Source organism: Manis pentadactyla, chromosome 1 (genome assembly GCF_030020395.1).
Source record: "Manis pentadactyla isolate mManPen7 chromosome 1, mManPen7.hap1, whole genome shotgun sequence".
Lineage (NCBI taxonomy): Eukaryota > Metazoa > Chordata > Mammalia > Pholidota > Manidae > Manis > Manis pentadactyla.
In genome coordinates this window covers 114,449,023-114,473,041 of record NC_080019.1, presented here as the reverse complement: position 1 = coordinate 114,473,041, position 24,019 = coordinate 114,449,023, and the positions used below count along the sequence as shown (strand labels likewise).

The window sequence follows — 24,019 nt, the reverse complement described above, 5'->3', positions numbered from 1 at the left end:
TTCCTTCTGCTTGGTCCTGCCGGTTCCCCACCACCACCACCACCAACCACCACAACTACCCTCTTCCTCTGGACATTGATCTCCTATATGCCTCTTTATGCTGGCACTGTCCTCTCCCACAGATACAGCTCTTGTCTTACATTGCCCCTTCCTTTTGGGTGCTGGCTCCTCCTCACACTGACCCCTCCTCCTAGGCACCCCGCTCTGCCTCCCACATGCCCCTTCATCCTGGCACTCTTCCTCCGCACACTGCCTGTTTCCTGGGCACTGGCCTCCCCTGACACCATCTTTAACATTGCCCATTCTCCCTGTGCCCACCTCACCCTCTGCTCTATCCTTCGCCGGACCCTGACAGAGAACGCATAGCCCCAGCAGGCAGTTCCCCTATGGCGGCAAGACGTCAGCAGCTACTCGGATTTCTCCTTGGGCCCTGCCAGGGAGAAGCGACCTCTGTCCCCCAACGCCCGCTCCCAGAAGCGGCCTCCCCAGCACCTAGAACTCCCTTCCCTTGGGCCTCACCCTATCCTGTTCCCTCCCCTCCCCCACCCCCGCACATCCGCAGGCCAGGTTGCTCCAGGTGCACCTCCCTGGGGGAGCCGCGAGGAAAGGGAGGAAGAGAGGGGATGCGTGAGACGACGCTCTCAGTTCCCAGCAACACACCTCCTGCGCCTGTTTCTGGGGCCTGTTGTCCCCGTCCGAGTCCCCCTAACTTTGCTTCTCCAGACGGAGGAGAGGGGTCCAACCAGGGCTTACTCTGAGCCGCTGGCCCCTCCAGCGAAGCAAGAGAGGGTGCCACTCCTGAGAGAGAGACTGGACCCGAAGACTCTGCTTTAGACTGCTGAGTAGTCCCGGCCCGAGGCCCGACCGAATCCCGGCATCTCAACCCCTCCGGCCCAGGCGCTGGGCGCCACAGACCCGGCCGGGCCCGGCCCCTACACGTGCCAGCGGACCCGCCCCCTGCTCTGGCCCCGGGCGCCCCTGTCAGCGCCCGGCCTCCGCGGAGAAGGGGTGCGGGCTCGCGCGTTCCAAGCGCCCCCTGCCGCTCCCCACTGCCGGAAAGGCGGCCCCGGCGCAGACCCCAGCTCTGCCCGCCCGGCCCCGGTGGAAGGGCGGGCGGGCGGAGCCTCATGGAGGGCACCGCCCTCGGCCCGCCCGCCAAGGAGGGGACGCGAGCGGGAGGCTGCGCCGGCGGCGCCCGCTCGGGCCCGCCGCACTCCGCACTCGGCCGCCTGGGCTGCGGGGACGGGCGGGTGCTGGCGCGGGCTCTGCGGGCCGGGAGCCGAGTCCGGGCCAGAGCCCGAGCCGCAGCGGCAGGCCAGAGACCTGTGCGTGGAGATGGCGGCCGCGGCGGCCGTTTCGGCGGCGGAAGGGATGGAGCCGCGGGCGCTGCAGTATGAGCAGACCCTGGTAAGTGAAGCTGAGTCGAGCCCTAAGGAGTGCGCTCCGGGACCGCTGCTCCTGGTTACCCTTGGGAAGCGCGAGAAGTGGGGGTCTATCCTATCCCCGCTCCAGCCTTCTGAGCTGGGGAAACTGAGGCCCGAGGGCCTCAGAGGGTGGAGGACTAAAGGATGGAAAGCTGCGTGCAGGTTTCTGTTAGAGACTGGGAGCCTGCAGAGGACAAGGACATCAGATGCTTGTCCCAGATGTCCTTCCCTTTACCCCCAGCTCGTTTTCTTTGCTCTTCCCATTCACCATCTGGGCCCAAGTCTCAGTACCCCACTACGTCTCCCCAGCACCACTCACACCCTTGAACTTTCTCTGGACTCCTATCTCCACCACCCAAGATGGTCCCTCTGTCCCCACTGTGTGCACGGCACTGTGCTAGCCATAGAAGCAAGAGTGTGTGGGATGATCAGACCCAAACCCAGCCCGTCCCCAGCATTGGCAGGAACTCTTCTGTCCCTTCTCTGAGAAAAAAAGGTGGCCTGACACCCCGGGGAACGGCGCTTTACGGAAGATGAGTCAAGCAGGAAAGGATGTGGGAATTGGTACCTTGTCCATACTGACTCTGGATATCCAGCCCTCATCCCCAGGGGTGTCCATTGACCTCATTAGAAGGAGGGGTCCCAGGGCTCTGAGTTGACGCATGGCCACCACTGTAAAGTAATGTTTGAGAAGTCTTTTGGCCCTTCTTGTGTCAGTGGGGTGTGGGCCCTATAGTTCCTTTTTACCAGGTTGGGCTGGAATTTGCCCAGGAAGGAAGGAGGGAGGGAGGGAACTGTCCAGACGGTGGGGGCCTGAGCTTAGTAACTGAGGCTGGGAGGTGCCCAGTTACTAGAGCAAGTGGCTGGATGAAACAGGATAACAGGGAGGGGGTGGGGGTGGGGGTGGAGCAAGGGTGGAGGGGCAAGCCTTCACATAGTGTGGGAGGCGTCTGTCAGTCTGCAAGGCTGAGAAGGGGGCATTGGTCAAGGAAGTCAGTCACCTGGCCTCTAAAATGGTGTCTATCTGTTGACCAGCCACATCTCCATCTCCTTCACCTTGTCTATCTCTGGAATAAGTTCTCAGGGTCAAACTCTCTCTGGGGCATTCTCTGCTCTAGCCTCTCCCCATTCTCCTTCTGATCCCTTTGTCTCTCTCTGTCTCACACACTCAACCTCCCCCCTCCTATGCTGTGTCTGTCTCTTTATATTCTACTTTCTCTCGTTCCCTCTTTCCTTCTCTGCCCCTTTCTCTGGCTTTTTTCCCTTCTCTCTCCTCTCTCTCTGGTTCCCTACCCTCCCTTTCCTCACTCTCTATCACTCTCTCTCTCTGTCTCTATCTTTCCCTCCCTCCACCCTCCACCCTCCACCCCACCACACCAGCCCCAACAGGAGCCCTTTGTGTCCCGAAGCTCTGCGGGTGGCAGCCGGAATCTACTCCTCCCCACCCCCCAACACACACCCGGCTTGGCAGGTCTAGCTAGGCTGGGGGACTCTCCAGTCCCAGCACCCCAGCGTCCAGTCACAGCCCAGCCACCAGCTTCTGTTGGCCCCCAACCCACCATTGGACTCAGGGCATCTCCAGAATGAGGCCACCAAGGGAGAACTGAGGGCACTCTCCACCCACCCTGAGACTTTCCAATCCTGGCTGGGCTGGCAAGCTGGTAGGGGGTGGGGGACCGGAGAATGGGGACAAGGGGATTAGGGTGGGTGGCAGGGGTGCAGCTGAGTTGGTCACAGGCCATGGGCCCAGCAGGAACGTGGTAAGGATTGGGGCCCCGCCTGCTCCTGGGCCCCACTCAGCTGCCCCCAGCTCCCTGAGGCCCTCATTGTTACCCGTATGCCCTTGAACATCCCTTATTCTCTGACCTTCCCTCCTCCCACTTTCAGACTGCCTTAGGTTTTTCCATCTTTTCCTCCTCTGGGGCATTCCCTCCCACACCTCCTCAGTGCTTCCCTCCTGGCCTGTGAGCAGAGAACTGATTATTCTGCCTCCCCCAGAGCAGCGTCTCTGTACCTTGGCTGTCCCCAGCACTCTGGCCAGGACAGCCCCCACAGTCTGCAGTGTGCATTGTTCCCATACCCCAAGCCAAAGTGGGAGCTGTGGGTTCAAGAAGGGGTATGTAATGTGGGGGCTGGAGGAAGGGGAGTTAAGGCCCTAGGAGAACTCCCCTCTCCCTGCTCAGCCTAATACCCCACCTTCCCTATTGCTCAGATGTATGGACGATATACTCAAGACCTTGGGGCCTTTGCCAAAGAGGAAGCTGCTCGGATCCGCCTGGCAGGGACTGAGTCTTGGAGGGGTCCACCTTCCCCTCGGGCTCCCCCAGAGCTCCTGGAATATGGACAGAGCCGTTGTGCCCGATGCCGCAGTGAGACTGGGTTGCGGCAGGGGACCTAGCTATGCTGTGCTGAGAGGGACAGAGGCTATTAGAGTTGCCCATTGGGGGGCTAGGGGGGAAAGGGTGGGAGCACTTTGATGCCAGCCTCTCCCTTCTTCCCCTCCCTGCTCCCAGTCTGCTCCGTGCACTGCCATAAGTTCCTAGTGTCCAGGGTTGGTGAAGATTGGATCTTCCTGGTCCTGCTGGGGCTACTCATGGCGCTGGTCAGCTGGGTCATGGACTATGCCATCGCCGCCTGTCTGCAGGGTGAGGACAAGGGCTGGCGGGAGAGGACGGGAAAAGGCAACTTGCTTCCTCCATGCCACACTTGTCCAAGTGTCTTGGCCACTTGGCCACTGATCACTTTCCCCAGCCAGCCTGACTATCCAATGTCAGGCATAATCACTGCCGTTCTATAGGCCACAGCTTCTTGCCTCCCCTCTGCAACTGACCCTCTTACCTGGAGTAGGATCTGTGTCCCAGTGAATGCCCTCCCTCTCAGACCCCTCCCTACCCCTTGTGCCAGGCTCTGTGCAATGTTCCTGGGGACAGCTTATCCTATCAGTAAGTCCCAGTGGCCAGGCCAGGCCTGGGTATGCACTTCAGTGGTTCGGTGGTGTGTCTTCTCCCCACAGCTCAGCAGTGGATGTCTCGGGGCTTGAACACCAGCATCTTGCTCCAGTACCTGGCCTGGGTCACCTACCCCATTGTCCTCATCACTTTCTCTGCTGGTTTCACACAGATCCTGGCCCCACAGGCTGTCGGTACAGTAGGAGAGAAGGGGAGGGCAGAGATGGGAACTTCTGAAACAGGCACATCAAATGACTCCCCTGGAACTCTCCTGCTCTTCGCAGGGTCTGGCATCCCTGAGATGAAGACCATCTTGCGGGGGGTGGTGCTGAAAGAATACCTCACCCTCAAGACCTTTGTAGCCAAGGTCATCGGGTTGACCTGTGCCCTGGGCAGCGGGATGCCCCTTGGCAAAGAGGTAACTGCAAGTTAGGTATTGAAGCAGTCCCTCCCAGGGGAGGAAGCCAGGCCAAGGTCAGGGTGTGCCCCATCCCCACTCACCGCCTGTCCCCACCTCCCAGGGCCCTTTTGTGCATATCGCAAGTATGTGTGCTGCCCTGCTCAGCAAATTCCTCTCCCTCTTTGGGGGCATCTATGAGGTAAGGGGGACCCTGGAGGTATGCAGAGGGAAGGGATGGGCTGCTAAGCCTAAGCTGACTCCCCTTTCCACTCATCTTGCCAGAATGAATCCCGGAACACAGAGATGCTGGCCGCTGCCTGTGCAGTGGGAGTGGGCTGTTGTTTCGCAGCACCTATCGGAGGTCAGCAGGCAGTCCAGCCCTCAGCCCTGCCCTCAGCCTCGCCTGCTTTGCCCCCCTCACCTGAGTCCTTCAGCCAGGCCCAGGCCTCAAGTGGTGCTGTCCCCTGCACCCTCACAGGCGTCCTGTTCAGCATTGAGGTTACCTCCACCTTCTTCGCTGTGCGGAACTACTGGCGGGGCTTCTTTGCTGCCACCTTCAGTGCCTTCATCTTCCGGGTCTTAGCGGTGTGGAACCGTGATGAAGGTGGGGTCCCCAGGGGATGAGGGAAGCCCCTGAGATGGCTCAGCTGGGGGCTCTTGAAGCTATACCTGCCTCACTCTGCTACTCTGCCTTCCTTTCAGAGACCATTACAGCTCTCTTCAAAACCCGATTCCGGCTTGATTTCCCCTTTGACCTCCAGGAGCTGCCAGCCTTTGCTGTCATCGGGTGAGTTGCTGAGGGAGCTGGGGTGTGTTGGAGAGAGGAGGTAAAGGAGGGCAAATCTCCTTTACCCTGGTGCTTCCTCCTTCTCTAGTATTGCTAGTGGCTTTGGGGGAGCACTCTTTGTGTACCTGAACCGGAAGATTGTCCAGGTGATGCGGAAGCAGAAAACCATCAACCGCTTCCTCATGAAGAAGTGAGTTGGCTCTGGGCTCCTCTCTGACCTCTTTGGGTTGTGTAAGGGTCACGGTGGGGTCAGAGGGCCAGTGACAGGTGAGATGGCAAATAGCAGCCCAGTCAAAAACAGGTGCTTCATTGAGAAAATCAGCCAATGGTGCCTTCCAGCTAATTGAACATTTTGACTTTTATATGAATTACTTGAAAACTGGCACTTTTGAGTTTTCAGTCAGTGGCAGAGAGCATTTTGGATCAAGACTAAAGCTTCCTTAGGCCCTCAGCCTGGCCCAGATAGCAGTGCTCGCTGGAGAAGTTTTGGGCCTTGTCCCCTTGGAAATCATGGGGTTGGTTGAATTTTTTTTTTAACTCCAGAGCACAGCTCTCAGTAGTGACCCTGAGAATTGGGAGTGAGGATCCTGAGATGTGACTTCTGTTGGGACTGACATCTTTCAGGGAAAGGACAGGCCACTGAACCTGTTCCCTGTGGCACATTTGGTCAACTTCATGAGTGATCCCAGCTTCCCCAGACAGTGATCTTCACTCTAAGTCACCAGAGAGAAACAGACTGAACCTTCTCCACACTCTCCCACAAGGGGCTTCTGAGAGCAGGGGGAGGAGTCACAGCTCAGAGGCATCCAAGAGAGGGCTAGGGGGATGGACCTCCTGCTGCCCACACAGGGAGGCCAGAGCCAACACAAAGGCATTTGGACTCATGGTACCCCAGATGGCCACCCCCCTTTGGGCCATGATACCATGAACCGCAAAGGGGACCTTCTCTCACAGCTGTGTATTTTTCTGTAAGGGCCAAGGCTCTACTGGGACCTTAGCCCTGAGGTATGTGAGGGCACCCAGCCTATCACCAGCCAGTAATAGGTGCACCACCCATGTTTGATGCTGTGAAACCTGTATCTCTAGACGCCTGCTCTTCCCAGCTCTGGTGACCCTGCTCATCTCCACTTTGACCTTTCCCCCTGGCTTTGGACAGTTCATGGCTGGACAGGTAACTCCAGGCAGAACAGGAACTTGGGTTTTCCCTTGAGATACCTCTCTTCTGAAGGCAAGAGCCCCCTCCTCTCCTATTGGCCCCTTCTCTTTATCCTGCCTGTTCCTTAGCCTGAGGCTTCCTGTTCCCCGACAGCTCTCACAGAAAGAGACACTGGTCACTCTGTTTGACAACCGGACATGGGTCCGCCAGGGCTTGGTGGAAGAGCTAGAGCCACCTGGAACCTCACAGGCCTGGAGCCCACCACGTGCCAACGTCTTCCTCACCCTGGTCATCTTCATTCTCATGAAGGTAGGGCTCCTTACATATGGACATCTAACAATGACATAGTCTTACAGGGTGCCAGGCACTGTTCTAAGCACTTTGCGTATATTAACTCCTCCAAGCCTCACGACAATGCTATGAGAAAGGTACCTTTAGCACCCCTGTTTTAAAGATGGGCAGTCGAGGCACAAAAGGTTAAGAAATTGGCCCAAGACACAGAGCTGGATGGCAGAAGAGGACTTGAACCTGAGCCATCTGGTTCTGGAGCCCTTCCCCTTCCCTTTACCTCTAGGAGATTCTGAGATAGGTGGGACATTCGTGCCTGACTGTAAGAAATGTAGGTCCCTCGGGGTGGAGCTGGGACCAGGGGTTGCCTCTACTTGTCTGAACTGCCTCCTACCTGCAGTTCTGGATGTCTGCACTGGCCACCACCATCCCAGTGCCCTGCGGGGCCTTCATGCCTGTCTTTGTCATTGGTGAGTTCTTAGCTGCCTGTTCTCCCAGCCTGTACCCTTCCCACCCTATAGCCACCTCCTTGCTGTCTCCTCTCTGCCTGGAAGCAGGTTTTGGTCCATCCCCAGCCCCACCCCCACCCCCACAGGGCTGTCCCCTGTATTGAATGACCCACTGGCCCCTCCCCTCCCCTCTCACCTTCTTTCTTCCTAGTACCCCAGCCCTCCCCCTCTACCTGTTTCTCTTCCCATCCTCCTCCCTGAAGGAGCAGCATTTGGGCGTCTGGTGGGCGAAAGCATGGCTGCCTGGTTCCCAGATGGGATTCACACAGACAGCAGCACCTACAGGATTGTGCCTGGGGGCTACGCGGTGGTGGGTAAGTGCTCCAGGTCCTTCCCCATCTGTCTTGGAAGACCCCTGGGCCAAGCCACAGGGTTTGAGGGTTTGGTGCCCCCTGCTGGCACAAAGTAGGCTTCCCTCAGATGCCGAAACCCAGTCCCCAAGACCTGCTGGGCAGTCCTGAGGGCCCCACTGGACTGTCCCTGGGTGGAGAGGGTTATCTGGGGCCTGGGCATCATGAAGAGTCAGGGTGGCTGTCTCCAGGGGCAGCTGCACTGGCAGGAGCAGTTACACACACAGTGTCCACGGCCGTGATTGTGTTCGAGCTCACAGGCCAGATCGCCCACATCCTGCCCGTCATGATCGCCGTCATCCTGGCCAACGCCGTTGCTCAGAGCCTACAGCCCTCACTCTATGACAGCATCATCCGAATCAAGAAACTGCCCTATCTGCCTGAGTTGGGCTGGGGCCGCCACCAGTATGGAGGGCCGGGTGATAAGGGGGGAATGGGTGAGGGACAGAAGGCATCCTAGGACCCACTCCCACGGAAGCTGGGAGACCAGCCACCATGCTCCCTCATGGCCAGAGCTGCCCTTGTCCCCAGAGGCTCTGGGGCCTTCCTTATGACCCCAGGCTGGCAGTGCTCTGGGCTACCCTCCCTAAGCTGACCATAGACCAAGTGCCTCTCTCTGCTTCCAGGCAGTACCGCGTACGAGTGGAGGACATCATGGTGCGAGATGTTCCCCATGTGGCCCTCAGCTGCACCTTCCGTGACCTGCAATTGGCACTGCACAGAACCAAGGGCCGTGTGTTGGCCCTGGTAGAGTCCCCTGGTGAGACCAGGAGGGGGCCCAGGTGCTAAGGGCATCTCCTAGGGCCACTGGTCAGGGAGGGAGGAACAGGAGCTCAGGACCAGCTTGTTGGTTCCAAAAGGAATGGTCCGACATTTGCCAGCCAGGGGTTTCCCTCTGGTGTGTAGCCTGTGTCCAAGGCCTCCCTCGGGGTGTGAGAGAAAGCCAGGAGGATATGAGGGCCTTACCCCTGGCCCCTGAGTCCTCCCACCTGCTCTCTCCAGAGTCCATGATCCTCCTGGGCTCCATCGAGCGCTCACAGGTGGTGGCATTGCTAGCAGCTCAGCTAAGCCCAGCCCACCGGCGGCAGTACGTGCAGGAGCGTCGAGCTGCCCAGACCTCTCCGCATTCAGATCAGGAGAGTCCCACCAGTCCTGAGACTTCTGTCTGCTTCCAGGTGAGGGGAAAAGCCCCACAGCCACATAGACTTCCTAAATGTCGCATAGACTGACTGGGAAGGCAAAACAGAAGTAGTCTGGAGCCGTAGTATCACCAGCCCCTTCCTGCCCATGCAGGTGAACACAGAGGACTCGGGCTTCCCTGCAGCCCAGGCAGAGACTCAGAAGCCCCTGAAGCCTGCTCTCAAGAGGGGGCCCAGCAACACCATGAATCTTGGGGAGAGTCCCACAGGTGAGCCCACTAACACCTCCCCTCCATCCTCAGGCAGAGCTGGAGCCTGGCCCCTGAGGCCACTAGGGTCCCTACCCAACCTTTTTGCTGAAGCACTTCCCAGCTAAAAGGCTGCCCAGATGGGCCATGGGTATTACCAGGACACCTCTACCCTAAGCCTCCTCACGTCTCCTAGTCCCCTTCCTCAAAAATGACACTGTTTGGGAACACAGGGAATGTGGAGCAGGCAGGCATCGCCCTCAGGAGCCTCTTTTGTGGCAGTCCACCCTCCGAGGCTGCTTCAGAGGTGAGTGATTGGAGCCTCTCTGACTCTTTCCTTCCAGTTCTCTCTCTGACGCTGAGACCACCTCTCCATTAACCCTGCAGTGCCTGCCTCTATTTTCCCCACCCTTCGGGCCTCTCAGATATCACCTCTGTCCCTGCAGTGTGCCCTTCCTCAGGGGTTCCACCACTTCCCCTCACTTACCCCTCCCTGTAACATCAACTCCTCTTCTCTCTGGTTTGGCCCTAACAAAGTTGGAGAAGTTGGAATCGTGTGACAAGCGCAAGCTGAAGCGGGTCCGAATCTCCCTGGCAGTAAGTGCTCCCTTTCTTCCTGCAGCTCAGGAGCACTAGGGAGGGCCAGGGTCTAGGCGATTAGACCTCCCCCGGGCTGGGGGTGGGGAACACTCACCTGCGCCCTGCCCCTGGCTGCCAACCTCCCTCCCTCTCTCCTAGAGCAACTCAGACCTAGAAGGCGAGATGACCCCTGAAGAGGTAAGGTGTGACTGGACTCTGAACCCTGTTTCTCCCTGGGTGTGTTCAGTCATCATCTGGGCTGCTGTCCCCATGGGAGGGACCGTGGGGTAGGAAAAAGGGCAGGCCAGCTTTCAGGGAGGTGAGAGCAGCTATTGGCACCTTTTCCCTAAGCCTCTTAGTCTTGTCCCTCAGATTCTGGAGTGGGAGGAGAAGCAACTAGATGAACCTGTCAACTTCAGTGACTGCAAAATTGACCCTGCCCCCTTCCAGCTGGTGGAGCGGACCTCTCTGCACAAGGTAGGGCCGGTGGCCCTGTAGCTGGGCTCTGGGGAGCCAAGGTAGGAATCAGGTCTTCCTACAAGTTTGGACTCAGGCTAGTGGAGAAAAACGGGACAGCAGGATGCAGGCTCTGTGCTGAGATGTTTTTCAAACATAATACCTAAAGTGATGGGAGGTGGGGAGCCAGGGCCTCTTAGCCTCTTCCTGCCTACCCTGGAGTCAGGCATCATTTTTCCTCTGCTCAGCTTTGCCCCAGGGAACTCTGGACCAAAGTAGCAACAGAGACAGAGTTTGAGCTGGGTGTAAGCCAGAAGGCCAGGCAAGGGTCAGAGCTAGTGGGAGGCTGCCAGGGCCCAACAAGGAGAAACACCCACGCTGAAAAAAATGGGTGAGAAACAGGCAGGATAAGAAAATCGAATAAACAAGCTAACAAACATCCAAGTAGGGGTGGGGACACTACAGAGAAGAGATAAACACAGATGAGAAACACCCAGTGGGGGGCTTGGAATGTCAGACCCCAGAAAGTCTGACTTAATGTAGGCCAAAGGAAAACTGGTAGGGACACAGGAAGACAGCTCAGCAGAAGGGCAAAATAGCCCGCAGAAACAGAAATAAAACAAGTTGGGCTGAGGGGGGGAGGCTGACACTAAGGGAAGGCAGGGCCTCTATGAAAGTCTGCCTCCTGAGGAGCTTCCCAGGATGGGGCAGCTTCATTGGGCACCTTCAGGCTTCTAAGGGAAGGCAGGGAGGGCAGGCATACCCAGCAGGCTGCTAGGGCAGAAACCAAGTGTTTTTTAACTAAATTGTTGACAATTTTAAGGCACAAGCCTCTGAGGCATGGCAGGGGGAACACAGGGGGACTAATCCCAAGGTCTGCAGCTTGGGCAACTAGTTTAGGTACAAGCTGTGCCTAAGAGCAGGCCTAGCTCAGAAAAACAAGGCTGGGGCAGGAAAGACAGGGGACAAAGAAACAAAAAAGCAAAAGCTCATAAAGGAACTTACAAGCCTCAGGGTAAAGACCTCAAAGTCAGTGGGGAACTAGTTGCAAGAAAAGAAAGAGACAGACCTGAGAGTACATGGACTTTCATTTAAAACCTTTCTTAGTAAGACCTCTAAAGCTTTTCCGTAATGTTTAGTCCTCATATTTCCCATGATGATGATGATGATAATGCTGACATTTTTTGTGTGACTTCTATGTGCCAGGCACTTGCCAAACTCTTCATATGTTTAATCCTCAACCAGACTATAAGATCAATAACGTGATATTCCAGTTTTTATAGATGAGGTTTGAGAATCATTGAGATGCAGAGAGGTTAAGCAAGTTGCTCAATCACACAGCTAGTACCCAGGCCAGGAATCCAAGATGGTCTGACCCAAAGCCTATGGATTTAACCATTTTAATACACAGGAAACTGAGACAGTGAAGAGGTCACTTGCCTGAGTCAGTGTAGCAGAATCAGGCCCAGGGCCCAGATTTCTTGGCCCCAATCCCAGGATTCTTTCAGAAGGTCATATTGGCCCTCTCCCTATCAATTTACTATTCCCAAGTCCAAGATGTTCAAGCCTTCCAATGGGCTCCCTGATGTCTAATTAAATTGAAATGGAAAAGAACAAAGTAGGTGTTTGTTACAAACTTAAAAAATCAGAGGAGAAGCCTTTGAGGAGTGAATTAACAAAAGTACAAAGACCTGAAGTGATGAAAACATATAAGAAAAGAAGTTAAAATGTCCTTGCAGGCCTGAGGAATCACAAAGTAGTAGTCCAGTTAAGTTCAGGAGGGGAACATTCATAGAGAGAAAATACACTGGAGATTGTGTAGGAACCTGTGCAACTGAAGATCACTATACCAGCTGGGTACCTCACTCATTTAGAGGCCACCTCCACAGAAGCAATGAGTGGAGGGGTAAGGCTGGCATGCTGACAGTAGGCCAGACTGGCAGAGCCCAAATCCTCAGTCAGCCAGGTGTTGGCTAGCTGTGCAACCTTGGCAAATATCTTAGCCTCTGTGCTCACTTTCCTTACCATAGATAGGGTTTTCTTTGGATTAAAGGAGTTGATGCATGATACTTAGAACAGTGCCTTGTACATCGTTCAATAGTATGAATTACTACTACTTATACTGAGAGGTGAACAATAGGGGACTTTAGAGATGGTGTGAGGAGAGAAGAGCTGAAGTGTGGAAGAAATGGATGTTTCAGAAAAGGATGAGTGATTATGTGTGGCTGGATTTAACCATTCTGGGAAGTCTGGGCTCTAACTCAAGTCTCAGAAAGCTCTTATGATGGCAGAACAAAGTTGGAGGGAAGGGAAGCAGAAAGCAGAATGTTGCATCCCTGTCCTGTGAGGATGGCAAGGAAGTCAGGGAGAATGGTAAGTACATTCAAAGAGAAGACTGGTAAGGCTTAGTGTCTGCCCTGGACAAGTGGTTTGCAAACCTAAAAGGCATATAGCCTGCCAGAAGCTCACCCTAATTAGGATTGTGGAGAAAGGAAAATCCAGGGGAACTGTTTAATAGGATCCTTGGGAGAAGATGAGAGAGATTGTTAAACCATGAGAAGACAAGGCTAAGGGATTATTAAGACAGGAAGTCTTACAAAGATGTGTTTCCCTCTGAAGTCAGATGAGGAAATTAAAGGTAACTTGTAGTATGTAAGATCCAAGGAGGAACTTGCTAAACTCATGACTATTATGGTAAAGTATTAAAGGAGTACAGAAAAGCTTATTCTAAAATTGAACATCTAGCTCTTCTTGAAGTACCGTCATGCGTTAGATGGAGAAAGTCAGAAAAGTTCTGAAGTCCTTCTCTAAAGAATTTAGCAAGTGTATTAGAAAATATTTTTAAAGTGTTAAGACAATTACAATGAGTCATAAGTAACTGGTACTCTAGAAGCTAAGTTATTAGTGCCCATTTTAATTCAAACATTAAGCCAAAAGGTTTACAAGTAAACTCCACACACCACAATAAATGATAGGCCAAAAATTCCAGGAACTGCTGAGTCAGTGGAGAGTTTTTCAAGACATCTGGCCCAAGAAAATCTACTTAGAGCCTCACAGAGGGAACTGGCTGACAGTTTCTGAGCTCTTAATGATTACATTTAAAAGTTGGGGGATGGGCCTAAACAAGAAAAATATGGGAGTGTGTGGGTATCTGTTGTGCCCCTGGACTGCAAGGTACATCTTAACCGAACCTAGGATCCTACTTGGACCCCAGAAAAGGCAAATTGAGCTGTAGACTGCTTCAGGCCAAGATCAGATTGGGGTGTTGGGGTGAGGGTGGAGGGATACGGGCCAACCAGCTAAGGGCAAATGAAAGCATGTATCAGCCACTTAGGTAAGATGAGAGGCACAAGATTCAGGGCCAATACCCCTGAGGTGGGTGTGGAAGCTCCCTCCTGGATACCCCTGACTGATTGGATACCTGTATAAGACAATGGGGGCTATGCTTAGTCCTCCTGTAGTGTGATGTTAAATGGTCTAGGGCTGCAAGGTCGCTTCTTACTGATGACCCTGAGCAAGTTGCTTCACTGAGCTTCATGCCTCCTCTCCTGTAGAATGGGTATACTTACTTCTCAGACAGTACTGAAATTAAATGCTAATATACAAAAGACGTAGCCCTGTGCCTGGCCAATCACTGGATGTCACCATTTGAACAGCTATTCTCCCTTCCATCCTCCTTTCTAACATGGGATGAAGGCTCCCTCCCCAGTTCATTTCGCCATCAGCATAACAACTTAAAGGTTTCCACTATCAAACTACTGAGGCCTGGCTGCAGCAACATTCTTTTATTTTTCCCTCCAAGGGTCCTGCCCCTTTCTTCCACTACCTGTGGCACTCCTTTTATTTCCCCCTAGTCCCACCTTGTCCTGGGCTCCTCCAGCCCATAATGAAGAGCTGTCCCCTCCAGTATTAGGTCTAATGTGTTTTCTCCCCACCCCACAGACTCACACCATCTTCTCACTGCTGGGAGTGGACCATGCTTATGTCACCAGTATTGGCAGACTCATTGGAATTGTCACCCTAAAGGAGGTGAGATGATAATGGTAGTCAAAGTTGCTTCCACTCCCAGAAAAGGCATGCAGGCTTATGTCCAGCTCCCCTCAGGGAACTGCTGAGGAGGAGTCTGAGCACAGAGCTCTGAATCCAAAATTCTCTGTCTAGCTCCGGAAGGCTATCGAGGGCTCTGTCACAGCACAAGGTGTGAAAGTCCGGCCACCCCTTGCCAGCTTCCGGGACAGTGCCACCAGCAGCAGTGACACAGAGACGACTGAGGTGCATGTACTCTGGGGGCCCCGCTCCCACCACGGCCTCCCCCGGGAAGGCAGCCCTTCTGACAGCGACGACAAGTGCCAGTGAAGCTCTCACTGGGCAGCCTGGATGGCAGTGGCTATAGCTGTGAGCCCAGATCGTGCAGCTCTCCTGTTCCTCTGCCTTCCGGGAAGGGGAGGCAGCTGCAGCCTATGGAGGTTGAAGCCCCAACCCCCTTTGCAGGCCTGGAGTGCCAAGATTCCCCTGGTTCATCCTACGTGGAATCTGACCCGGCACCAACCTGCAGCCAGTATTCCATGGGCAGGAAGATCAGCACCGCCCTGGCATCATGGGGTGGGGTCACCTGACTTTGTTCCCCTTTGTGGGGAAAAAGTATAGAACTAAAATGGGTTTATACTGGAACCTCCAATGACCAGATGTATATAGATTTACAAAGATTTTTATATTAATTTAATAAAACAAATTCTTACATAGAACAAAATAAATACCTAGTGAGCCACTTATATATAGAATGCCTGTGCCCATCGGCTCTTGTCCTTACCTGGGTCCTCTTACCAGCCAAAGCCTACAAGGCTCTGAATTCTGCAGGCACCCATACCCCCCACCCCCAAGTTGTAAAACTCGAGAGCCTGCTGTTGGTAGAGTACAGGATCTACAGAGACCCCCACTGCCTGGTCATCAACACCCTGGCTGGAGCAGAGGCCCCCAGTACTGTAGCTTTGGCCTTTTGTTCAGCCAAGAAAGGCACTACCCTCATTCCTCCCCAAGGAGGGACACTCCTCCCTCATGACTTTCACTAATTGGCACAATTCCTGCCCTACTCAGGCAATCAGCAGACAAATGCCCAGCCACCATGTGGCCCCCTTGTGGCTCTCTCTTAAGAACATCAGAGTCACAGCTCTGTGGCAACCAGAGCCATCCCTTCTCAACTCCACCCTAAAGAGAACTCAGTGAATGGGGTAGCCCAGCGTGTTGCCAGGACCCTGACCGCACATCCTACCGAAGGCTGGTAAAGGGCTGAGGTGGGGGCAGGCAAAGGGTGACGGGCACATGCTTTCATTATTCCAGTGCTTCCCAGAGAAGATCCAACTGAAAGAACAGACCAAAACCCCTCTTTCTTTAGGAAAAAGAAGATTTAGAGATGATGGAGAGGTGAAGCACAGCACGAGCCCAGTTAGGCAAGGGGACCTTGGGGGATGGCTCAATCCATAGGCTCCAGGAGGGTAAGAGCCAGCCCCTGCCCCCTGCCCCAGATAGGGGTGATTCTATCAAGCACTGCACGTGGACTCAGAGGTGGAAAGTAGCAGAAGAGAGGAATGGGAACATGGGAGGAGGCCAGGCGCCCTCCCACTCTACCCCACACAGACCAGTCACAACCACCCTCCCTTGGGGTTCACATCTGAGGAGGAAATGTGTATGTGGCGTTTTTAAGAACATGAACATCACTCTCTGCCACAGCTGTAGCCATGCCCGAGGGGCCCCGGGCAACCCCCGGCAAACCCCAAGAGTGGGGGCAGGACATGCACCCCCCAGCCTGGCCCCTGCCTCCTCTCCAAACACTTTCATGCAAAACACACAACAGAGGAGTGAGCGAGCGCTCCCAGGAGCCCTCTAGGCTTTGGAGCTCCGCTGGAAGCCTTCCACCCGCACTTGGGCGTGGAGGCTGTGCCCCCAGCAGCAGCCAGGGGGCGCATGCCATCACCAGGCATGATTTGGGTCACTGTTCCTCCGGCTCTGCCTCATCCTCATCTAATGACACCACCCCAGAAGCAGCTACATCAGAGGCTTTCCGCTGCGGTTCCCAGCTGCCCACTGGTGGTGAGCAAAGCGGCTGGCAGTCCTTGTAGGGGGCTCGCTCCTCCTCGGCGGAGGGAAGGCAGGACTCCATGAGAGGCGCGTTGTAGAGTGAGTCCTGGGCCTCCAATGGGCCCAGGCTACGGAAGGCACTTTCCCGGCTGGAGGGCAGTTTGGCAAGGAGCAGCTCATCACCCAGCAGCTGGGAGGTCAGGCGGGCTGGAGAGCCCAGCAAGCCATCCTCCAGGCTGCACAAACTAGAGCACAGGGTCTCTGGGGACACGGTCTGTGAGCAGTCGCTCTCAGGCTCCACGGAGCCCTGGCGGATAGGCCGGGAGAATCTGTGGCCAGTGAAGAGGTCCTGAAGGTGGGGCCCCAGGGGCAGCTGCCCAGCCAAGTCTGTTGGGGGAGAGAAAAAAAAGACAGCCCTACTAGCCCCATCTCATTTGGTCAACCCAGAAGGCACATTCTCCCCACTCCATGCTCGGCACAGCTCTGGGGATAATGGGGAGGAACTGGGTAACTTTGGGCAAGTCAGTTAACTTCTCAGTGCCTCAATTTCCTTAATGGTGACCTGGGAGTTCTAATACACAAACCTTATGGGTCATTGAAAGAACAGAGGGTAGCACACAGTAAGAAAGCAATAAAGCAGAGATGCCACACATCATCCTGCAGCTTTCCAAGGCTGTGAGGACTGAAAGTCAGCCCACACTGCTCACCAAGCAGCCCACCCTGGCACGGGGCTGTGCCTGCCAGAGAAATGGGTGCCTTTTTCTAATTTTCACAAAGACCCTGCACAGGTTAAGTAGTAGCCTTGGATAAATGTTAGTTATTATCATTATACGAGGGGTCAAAGAGGCTTAGAACTCAAACAAAAATGCTTGTGGTCCAGGGCTCTGTCTTGGCCTTGAGCATCCAAATCAGTCCCATCTGGACCACAGGCAGCAGTCTCCAGTCTATTCTAATGTATTGCCCACCTTGGAGAATTTGTTAATTAGCTGGAGGGGTAGAGGTGGGTGGAGGCAATCTTCAAAGACAAAGAGATGACTGGTTGGGGGCTTGTGAGGCTTTAGCCCAGAAGCTACACAGACATTAGCCACGTGGTACAGGGAATGCAAGATGAAAGGAGGGCCATGCACAGCTGCACAACCCTGCAGGGTCCCTTCTGCAAGAACTGGCCCAGAGAAAAGCCCACAGACAGGTCTAATGGAATTTGAGGATTCTGAGCTAGAGCCAGCTCGGCCCTCTGGGCAGTCCAGGACCAGCATGCTTTTCTGTTTGCCTGGGGCCACAACGCTATGAGGTGCTCACTGCTGCACTGTGGGCTCCCACAGCCAGTCAAAGGGGAGGGAAAGGCACAGCAGACTCTCCCAGAGACATGGCTGCACAGAAGCTCTCAGTGAGGTCTCAGGGGTTTTTTTTCTTTTTCAGGACTAGAAGGCTGACTGTACTGACAGGCAGAGAAGGTTCAGCATCTACTCCCATGTCCAATTGCTGACTGCCCACCAGGAACACAGACAGCCCTCCTCCCCGTGGCATGTCAAGGGCTGCCTGGACAGAGTCTACCCTTCTCCTCTCTCTTTCTGAAGGCCAAACTCTGCATTACAAGGCCTATTGAGCAGTTACACCCCAGCTGGCAGCCCTGGCATGAGATGTCCCCTCACCTGAATCAGCTCCCCCAGCAAAGTCCTCATCATAGGATTCATCAGTGGAGTCCTCACCATCCACCGAAGACCATGCCCGGAGCTTGGCCTCTGCAATGGCAAACTGCTCAGCCACTCCTGTTGGGAGGACACGGTGTTCATTAGCAGAGAAAGTGAGCTAAGACTCGGGCTCAGCTTGGAGACAGGACAAGACTCCAACCCCCACACTGGGCACAAGATGAGAGAACATCCCTATGACAAATGTGTGATCCCCTTTCAGTTGCTCACCTGCTGCAAAACGAGCTTCTTGTTCACCCTCACTGAGGTCTGAATAGGAAGAAAAGGCTGATTCCAGGGCAGCAGGTGAGTCACTCGGCTTGCTCCAGCCCTTCCACTCAATGAGGTGAGCCACTCGGCCCTGAGCCATCGCGGTGGGTTTGGTCACGTGGTCCTTCACCACCTGGGAAATACCTGGAGGTGGGACAGAATGGGGAGGGCTGGTGGAGTCCTCACCATCTACCATCACAGGGCAGGGAGCATCTGAGAGATGGTAGTTCCCACATGTGCCTTTCAGTGGGAAGAAGGGGCTAGGATTTATCTGAGAAAGGGAGGAAAGGGAGATCCCAGCAAGATCTCACAGGATGTAATTCCCAAGAGAATTTGCAAAGGGAGAAGAAAGGACAGAGTGGCCAGGGGTAATCAGAAGGGGGCGGATACCATACCATGCAGAGAGGATCTGGCCAAAGCAGCGATCTCCTGGATAGTTAGAGCTCTCCGGGACTTGGGCAGCATCGCGACTGTGTCTCCAACATTCACCTTAGGTAATGGCACCAGAGGGTCAGTGCTCCTCTGACAGCAGCATCCCCACACATGCCTACCTCCACCCAAGACATCAAGGAGAAATGGGAGCTGGGAAGAGATGCCAGGGCAGCATATATATAGCTGCTAGGATATATAAGAAGCCAGGATCTGCAAACTATGTCCTCCCAAGGAGTAATGGAGACTCAGGAAGCCCATAAGGGCAGAACTGCAGCTAACCCTTCCAACCTTCCCAGGTCTCAGAGTGGAAGGAGGCAGGTTGGAAATAACCATGGAGTGGGGCCTTTGAAAAGAAAAAGGAAGTAGGGGGGTATGGCATCAGGGACTTCCTTCAGGTCCTCTCCTTGTCCCTCTTCTCCCACATTCCAGCTGTTTCTAGAGCCTACTAGGGCCACAAACAGCATGACCAAAGCCAAACCCAACACCTCCCCACATCTGGCCCTGCTTCCTAACTTCCTTACTTTGCATTACCCAACCAACCATTTGCCCATGCAGCGTGGCTCCAAACCTCAGCATCACCATCAACTCTCCCCTAAACTTTACTCAACCTTTCTACTCCCATTGCTTCTGCCCTCCCTTCCTCAAGCCCTCAATGCGCCTAGCCAAGATTAGCACAAGTGGTGGTCCCCCAAGCTCCTCCAATCCTATACTACTTTCTTAGCCAAAAATGCTGTGTATGTAAGTGTTCCTCTCCCCACTTCCCTTGGCTGGCTGGCTTTTTCTCATCTTTCGGTTTTTGGCTGAAATCACTTCTCCAGAGGCACCTTCCTGGCCACCCTACCAGCTGTCCCTTCTCCCTCTGTAAAAGTCACCATCCTTTATCAACAGACCCCATGTGTGTAATTATGGCCTATTTCATGTGTTTCCTTGGTCCTTTCCTGTTGGTCTCCCTCACTGGTCTTTAGCTCTCTAAGGAATTCGGTCTCTTTTGGTCACTGCTGTGACCTCAACACCCAGTGTTTAGCACAGCGCCTGGCACACAGTACTCTCTCAAAATACATAGGCTGAATGAATAAGGCAAGGTAAATAATTTTCCTGGAGTGCAACTGGTCACAACATGTCCCTATAGGAAACCTTTTCTAGGCTCCTCCACTGTCCAATGAAGTCAAAGCTTCACAGATAGGCACTGAAAAAACCTACTCTGTGAAGGAGGCCCCTGCTTCCTTCCAGGACTGCTTACAATCCACCACTGATCTCTGCCCAGTAAAATCCCACTTCACCATGTCAGCAAGCAGCCCTCCTGCCTCCAGGCAAAGGAACCCAGCTTTCCCCTGGGCTAAGAATGCTATCCTAGCCTGACAAAATGCTCCCTATCATTTAAGGCCTGACTCAAGTGCCCCCTCCAATTATGCTTTCAAATCACAGTTCTCTCTTCTTCAGTCCCCATTCCCCACCCCCAACATTGCCTTTGCATCTCTCCTGAGGGCTCTCAGGACAGGCAGAGCCCGAGGCTGAGTGACCTGGGTTCCCACCTCCATCCATCACCTGGTTCAGTGCTCCCGGGTAAGCCCCAGCAAATGTTTCCCTTAATGACTGAATGACGTCGGAGGCACACGCCCCCTCCCCGGTATTGCCTAGCTCTCCTGATCCCGTTCCCACCCCTCACAAGAGAGGCTCCACCTGTCTCTAGACCTTAGGCCAACGCCTCTATCCCTCCCCGTCAGTACCTGGCTGACAGTGCCCCCCCTAGGGTGGTGCCAGTAGCTTCCGGCCAGGCCTGAGGGAGGAGCACCTGCAGGGTGTTTCCTGGCTTGCTCACCGTCCCTCTCCCTCCTGTCCCTAGGCGTCGCCATCCGAGCGGGCGCTCCGCGCAGCTGCGGCCGAGGCCCAGAGAAAAGGTGTATGTCTCCCTGGCAACCCATCACCATGCAACAGGGTCTCCTGGGATACGGCCCGGGATGCGCTGACGTCAGCGCCGAAAGCGCGAGCGAAACCAGCCCGCTGGCACCGCGCCGGGCAGAGCAGACCGGCGCGGGGGCGGCTTTGGGCCCCGCCAGCCGGATAGCGCCTCCGCTCACAGGAAAAGGGAGCCAGAAAGAAGCTGGCTGCTGAGGCGGGGGTGGGAACTACAGATACCCTTCATATAAATGCGGTCCCCCTTCCCCCTACCAACACCAGGGGCCCAGCACCTCTGGCAAGTCCTGGCTGTCCACGGAGGAAGGGCGGGAGGACCGGCTCCAACCTCGGAGGGTCCGAGCAGATCCCAAGGAAGACAGAGAGAGGCCCCGAGGAAGTTCGATCCACTCCACAGCCCACGCAGGGTCCGAGGCCACTAAAGGGTGGGGGAAAGGCTGTTCACCTGGGCTCTCACTTCTCCCAAGATCCCCATTTTCATTCGGTGTTGTCGTATCATTTATCCACACCCCTCCCCCACCTCGCAGATTATCAGCAACTACCTGGTGCTCTTCACCATTCTGAAAGCCCCAATCCCACAGTCCTGACCTTCAGGCCCTTGGGGTCATTTTGTGGCAGCCCCCTGGCCACCTTCCTCTTATGGATACATCTTGCCATCAAAACCTTAAGAATGAAACCTAAACTTCAACAAATTCTGGATCTTCTCTGGTTTCTAAGCCAACCCATTCCTCTTGGGAGGCACAAGGCATCCTTCCACCACCACCATCACTGTCCTCTCCCCACCACCACCTTGGACCCTGCAGGCTTACTGCCTGCCTTCTCTTGGTTCTTCCCTCTCTCCAGCCTTGGCTGGTGTGCAGCTCTTTACACTTCTTTTCTGACAAACGCATGATTTTTTCTGACTTTTGCCCCAGTCTTCTAAAGGCTTTTGCCTGATGCCTTGTCTGGCCCCATCCTGGTTGTTTCTGTTTCAGCCTGGTTCCCAGTAACTAAGCCAGAGTAATTTTCCTCTTGCCACCTGAGCACCTTACCCCTCAGCTTCCCATCACCTTCCAGATCACATCTACAAACCCTGGTCTCACCTCTGCGACTTGTCTGACAAGTCCATCGTCCTCCAGGCCCTTCACGCTGCCACAGAAACATTTTGCCCAGCACAGAAATCATAGGCATGCTGGCTGTGTTGATGCGGAGAACCAAAGCCCAGAACCGCTCCAGGCTCAGCTCCCAGTTCTATTCCTATTTTGGTTCCGGATGCTGAGCCAGTCCCCTCCCCACTTGGAACCTGTGCCTAGTCACATAAGGAGAACACTCTTGCCTCATGGCTTTGAGGAGGTGGGAGTGCCAGGGGCCCAGCCGTGCTCTCTGGAGCTCAGGATGCTGAGGCCCATCCCCTAGACAGTGCCAACAGGCAGTATACACACAACTGACCTTTAGCTGGAGCAGCCGTCTCTGTCCCTGAGCCTCAGCCAGCTGGTGGTCCCCAGAAATGCTACCGACCAGAAGGAAGACACAAGGTTACAGGCCATCCCTGGCCCCCAGCTGGTACCTAACCAGGGCTCTCAAGGCCAGTCCTGAGGTCAGCCAAACTCTCCCCTGACTACGAGAGATAATGACTTCCTGAACTCCAAGCCTTAGCAGGGCCACAGGGATCAGAGCAGCCTGCTGCTTCTCAGCTGCAAAAGCCATGAGGTTAATTTAGTACTACAAATCCCAGAATTCCTCCTGGGAACCAAGGAAAGAACAAATCTCAGCTAGCGTCTTAGCTCCAAAGAACCTCAAGTACCAAAACACACTGAAGGCCTGTATGACTGACCACCTGCCCTGAAAGCCCAGGACCCATTCTAAACCCAGAACCTCAGTGTCACAAGATTCTGCCTGGCTGACCTTAGGCTTGGAAAAATCCATGGCGCTGGAGTAAAGTAGGCGGGCCAACCTCAGATGCACAGAACTACTGCCAGGCCCCAGCGTGCACCACCGTCCCTGGTAACCAAGCAAGGATCAGTAGTTGTGGAAAGGAAGCCCTGATGGCCTCTCTCTGGGCAACTCTTTCCTTCCACAGGGTAGGTGACTTTTGTTTTTGTTCGGACTGGGGGAAGGGAACTAAAACAAGTAAGAGATGAGAGGAGATTTTAGGTGCTCACAGGTGCCTCAAGTTGGACCTCAGTCCCCTTCATCAACCAGCTAACTCTGAAGGGGGTTGTTAAATTTTAGCCAAAACTCCCTGGTAGGGTGCGTGGCCAGCGTTTGCAGGCTACCTCCTGAAGGGGATGGGGACACGGCTAAGAGAGGCAGATTCCCAGCACAGGGCCACTCCCAGGACCGTGAGAGGAGGGGTGTAGGCAAAGGACGGTGAGTGTGAGTGGGCAAGCAAGGCCTGTAGCCGTGGGCTGGAGAACACTGACCAGCCCTCCCTGGGCTGTGCGCCTCCTGCCACCCGCGGCGGTGGGAATCCAGGCGGAAATACCACAAGTCTAACCCTGCAAAGCCAGGGCAGGCAGACCATGGAGACGAACCCAAGTCAGCTTAGCCCCCTCCTCGCTCCGGCCGGCTCCCTCCTCTTGCCTGGCCCGCCTCCCTGGTGCAAGCTCCTCCCTCTCCCGACACTGGCCCCCTCCTCAAGGCCCCCGCCCGCCCGCGGCCCGCGCACCGGGTAGCCGCAGCCCGACTCCCCAGACCGTGCCCGTCCTCTGCTTCTTACCCTGACCCGCCGGGCTCCGAGAGCCGATACAGCCCATGGCCGGGCACCCAGGCACACTAGCCCGCGCTCGGGGCCTGGGCCATCGCCTTGGGAGGGTCGGGCCGCGGCCGCCACTGGGGAGGGGAGCCTGTGAGAGGGGAGGGGGTGGTAGCCGCGCGTCCGTCGCCGCTCCCCGGAGAGGGAAGCGGGCCGATGACGTTAGCGCGGGGGCGTGCCTGCCCGCGTCACCATCCAAAGAGGGCGGGGCGAAACCGCCGTAGGCACGTAGGGGCGGCCACTAAGCACAGAAACCTCGACCTCTCTCTACCTAGGCCAGACTGCAGAGCGATCCCGAAGGCAGGTTAGGCAGGTACTCACTGGGCGCAGGCAGCCAGTCACCAGGTATGGGCTCAGTAAACCTCACCGCATCCAGTCCCCTCATTTGCAGATGGACTCTGATGCCATCTTTTAAGGGTTTCTCCACCCATAAAAAGCCTGGAACCCAGGGCTTTTACTAACGGGTATGGATCACGTTCTGGTAGAAGTGCAAGATGAGCAAGTGTTCTGTTAGGTACCCTACAGCTTCTTGACTCCTTTCTCCCCTAACGAAGAAGGCACCCCACCATGTTCACTTCATGGGTACAATCCTCCAGGAAAAGACATTTCCCAAACCCTTAAT

General features: G+C 55.1%; 2 protein-coding genes across 8 annotated transcripts; one reads left to right on the top strand and one right to left on the bottom strand.

Annotated features, from left to right (window-relative positions):
* The first annotated feature begins 546 nt into the window (after nucleotides 1-546).
* Nucleotides 547-14,833, top strand: CLCN2 (chloride voltage-gated channel 2). Of its 6 annotated transcripts, none has more exons than XM_036875108.2 (24): nucleotides 567-1,407; nucleotides 3,637-3,793; nucleotides 3,938-4,069; nucleotides 4,438-4,566; nucleotides 4,657-4,790; nucleotides 4,894-4,971; nucleotides 5,055-5,133; nucleotides 5,251-5,376; nucleotides 5,475-5,559; nucleotides 5,648-5,749; nucleotides 6,646-6,730; nucleotides 6,869-7,024; nucleotides 7,404-7,473; nucleotides 7,716-7,826; nucleotides 8,054-8,267; nucleotides 8,489-8,622; nucleotides 8,865-9,037; nucleotides 9,156-9,270; nucleotides 9,483-9,556; nucleotides 9,787-9,846; nucleotides 9,988-10,026; nucleotides 10,201-10,305; nucleotides 14,227-14,313; nucleotides 14,446-14,833. In XM_036875108.2, exons 1-24 carry the CDS (start codon nucleotides 1,336-1,338, stop codon nucleotides 14,638-14,640), a joined length of 2,712 nt encoding a protein of 903 aa, XP_036731003.1. In that variant the 5' UTR covers nucleotides 567-1,335; the 3' UTR covers nucleotides 14,641-14,833. The 6 variants fall into 6 exon arrangements, with proteins under 6 accessions (XP_036731007.1, XP_057356644.1, XP_036731006.1 ...); XM_036875109.2 differs by having other exon boundaries at nucleotides 858-1,407; nucleotides 7,339-7,473; nucleotides 7,664-7,826; XM_057500661.1 differs by lacking the exon at nucleotides 3,938-4,069 and having other exon boundaries at nucleotides 561-1,407; nucleotides 7,339-7,473; nucleotides 7,664-7,826.
* Nucleotides 14,834-14,986: 153 nt separating this feature from the next.
* FAM131A (family with sequence similarity 131 member A) lies at nucleotides 14,987-23,559 on the bottom strand. Of its 2 annotated transcripts, none has more exons than XM_036875114.2 (6): nucleotides 23,362-23,559; nucleotides 20,939-21,081; nucleotides 18,713-18,806; nucleotides 18,279-18,461; nucleotides 18,012-18,128; nucleotides 14,987-16,746 (listed from the first exon to the last, which is right to left on the bottom strand). In XM_036875114.2, the coding sequence occupies exons 1-6, from the start codon at nucleotides 23,396-23,398 to the stop codon at nucleotides 16,271-16,273; spliced, it is 1,050 nt and encodes a 349-aa protein (XP_036731009.1). In that variant the 5' UTR covers nucleotides 23,399-23,559; the 3' UTR covers nucleotides 14,987-16,270. The 2 variants fall into 2 exon arrangements, with proteins under 2 accessions (XP_036731009.1, XP_036731008.1); XM_036875113.2 differs by lacking the exon at nucleotides 23,362-23,559 and adding an exon at nucleotides 21,746-22,056.
* Between the last annotated feature and the right edge of the window lie 460 nt (nucleotides 23,560-24,019).

Bases quoted from the DNA above. Each gene is read 5' to 3' on its own strand.
- CLCN2 (XM_036875109.2), top strand. From the start codon at position 1,336: ATGGCGGCCGCGGCGGCCGTTTCGGCGGCGGAAGGGATGGAGCCGCGG. The intron at 5,750-6,645 runs GTGAGTTGGCTC...CTGTATCTCTAG, and splicing joins AACCGCTTCCTCATGAAGAA to ACGCCTGCTCTTCCCAGCTC. The intron at 9,847-9,987 runs GTAAGTGCTCCC...CCTCTCTCCTAG, and splicing joins GGGTCCGAATCTCCCTGGCA to AGCAACTCAGACCTAGAAGG.
- FAM131A (XM_036875113.2), bottom strand. From the start codon at position 21,833: ATGCCTATGATTTCTGTGCTGGGCAAAATGTTTCTGTGGCAGCGTGAA. The intron at 18,807-20,938 runs GTGCTGGGCCCC...CCATTACCTAAG, and splicing joins ACAGCCAGGACTTGCCAGAG to GTGAATGTTGGAGACACAGT. The intron at 16,747-18,011 runs GTGAGGGGACAT...CTCCCCCAACAG, and splicing joins TGCTGGGGGAGCTGATTCAG to ACTTGGCTGGGCAGCTGCCC.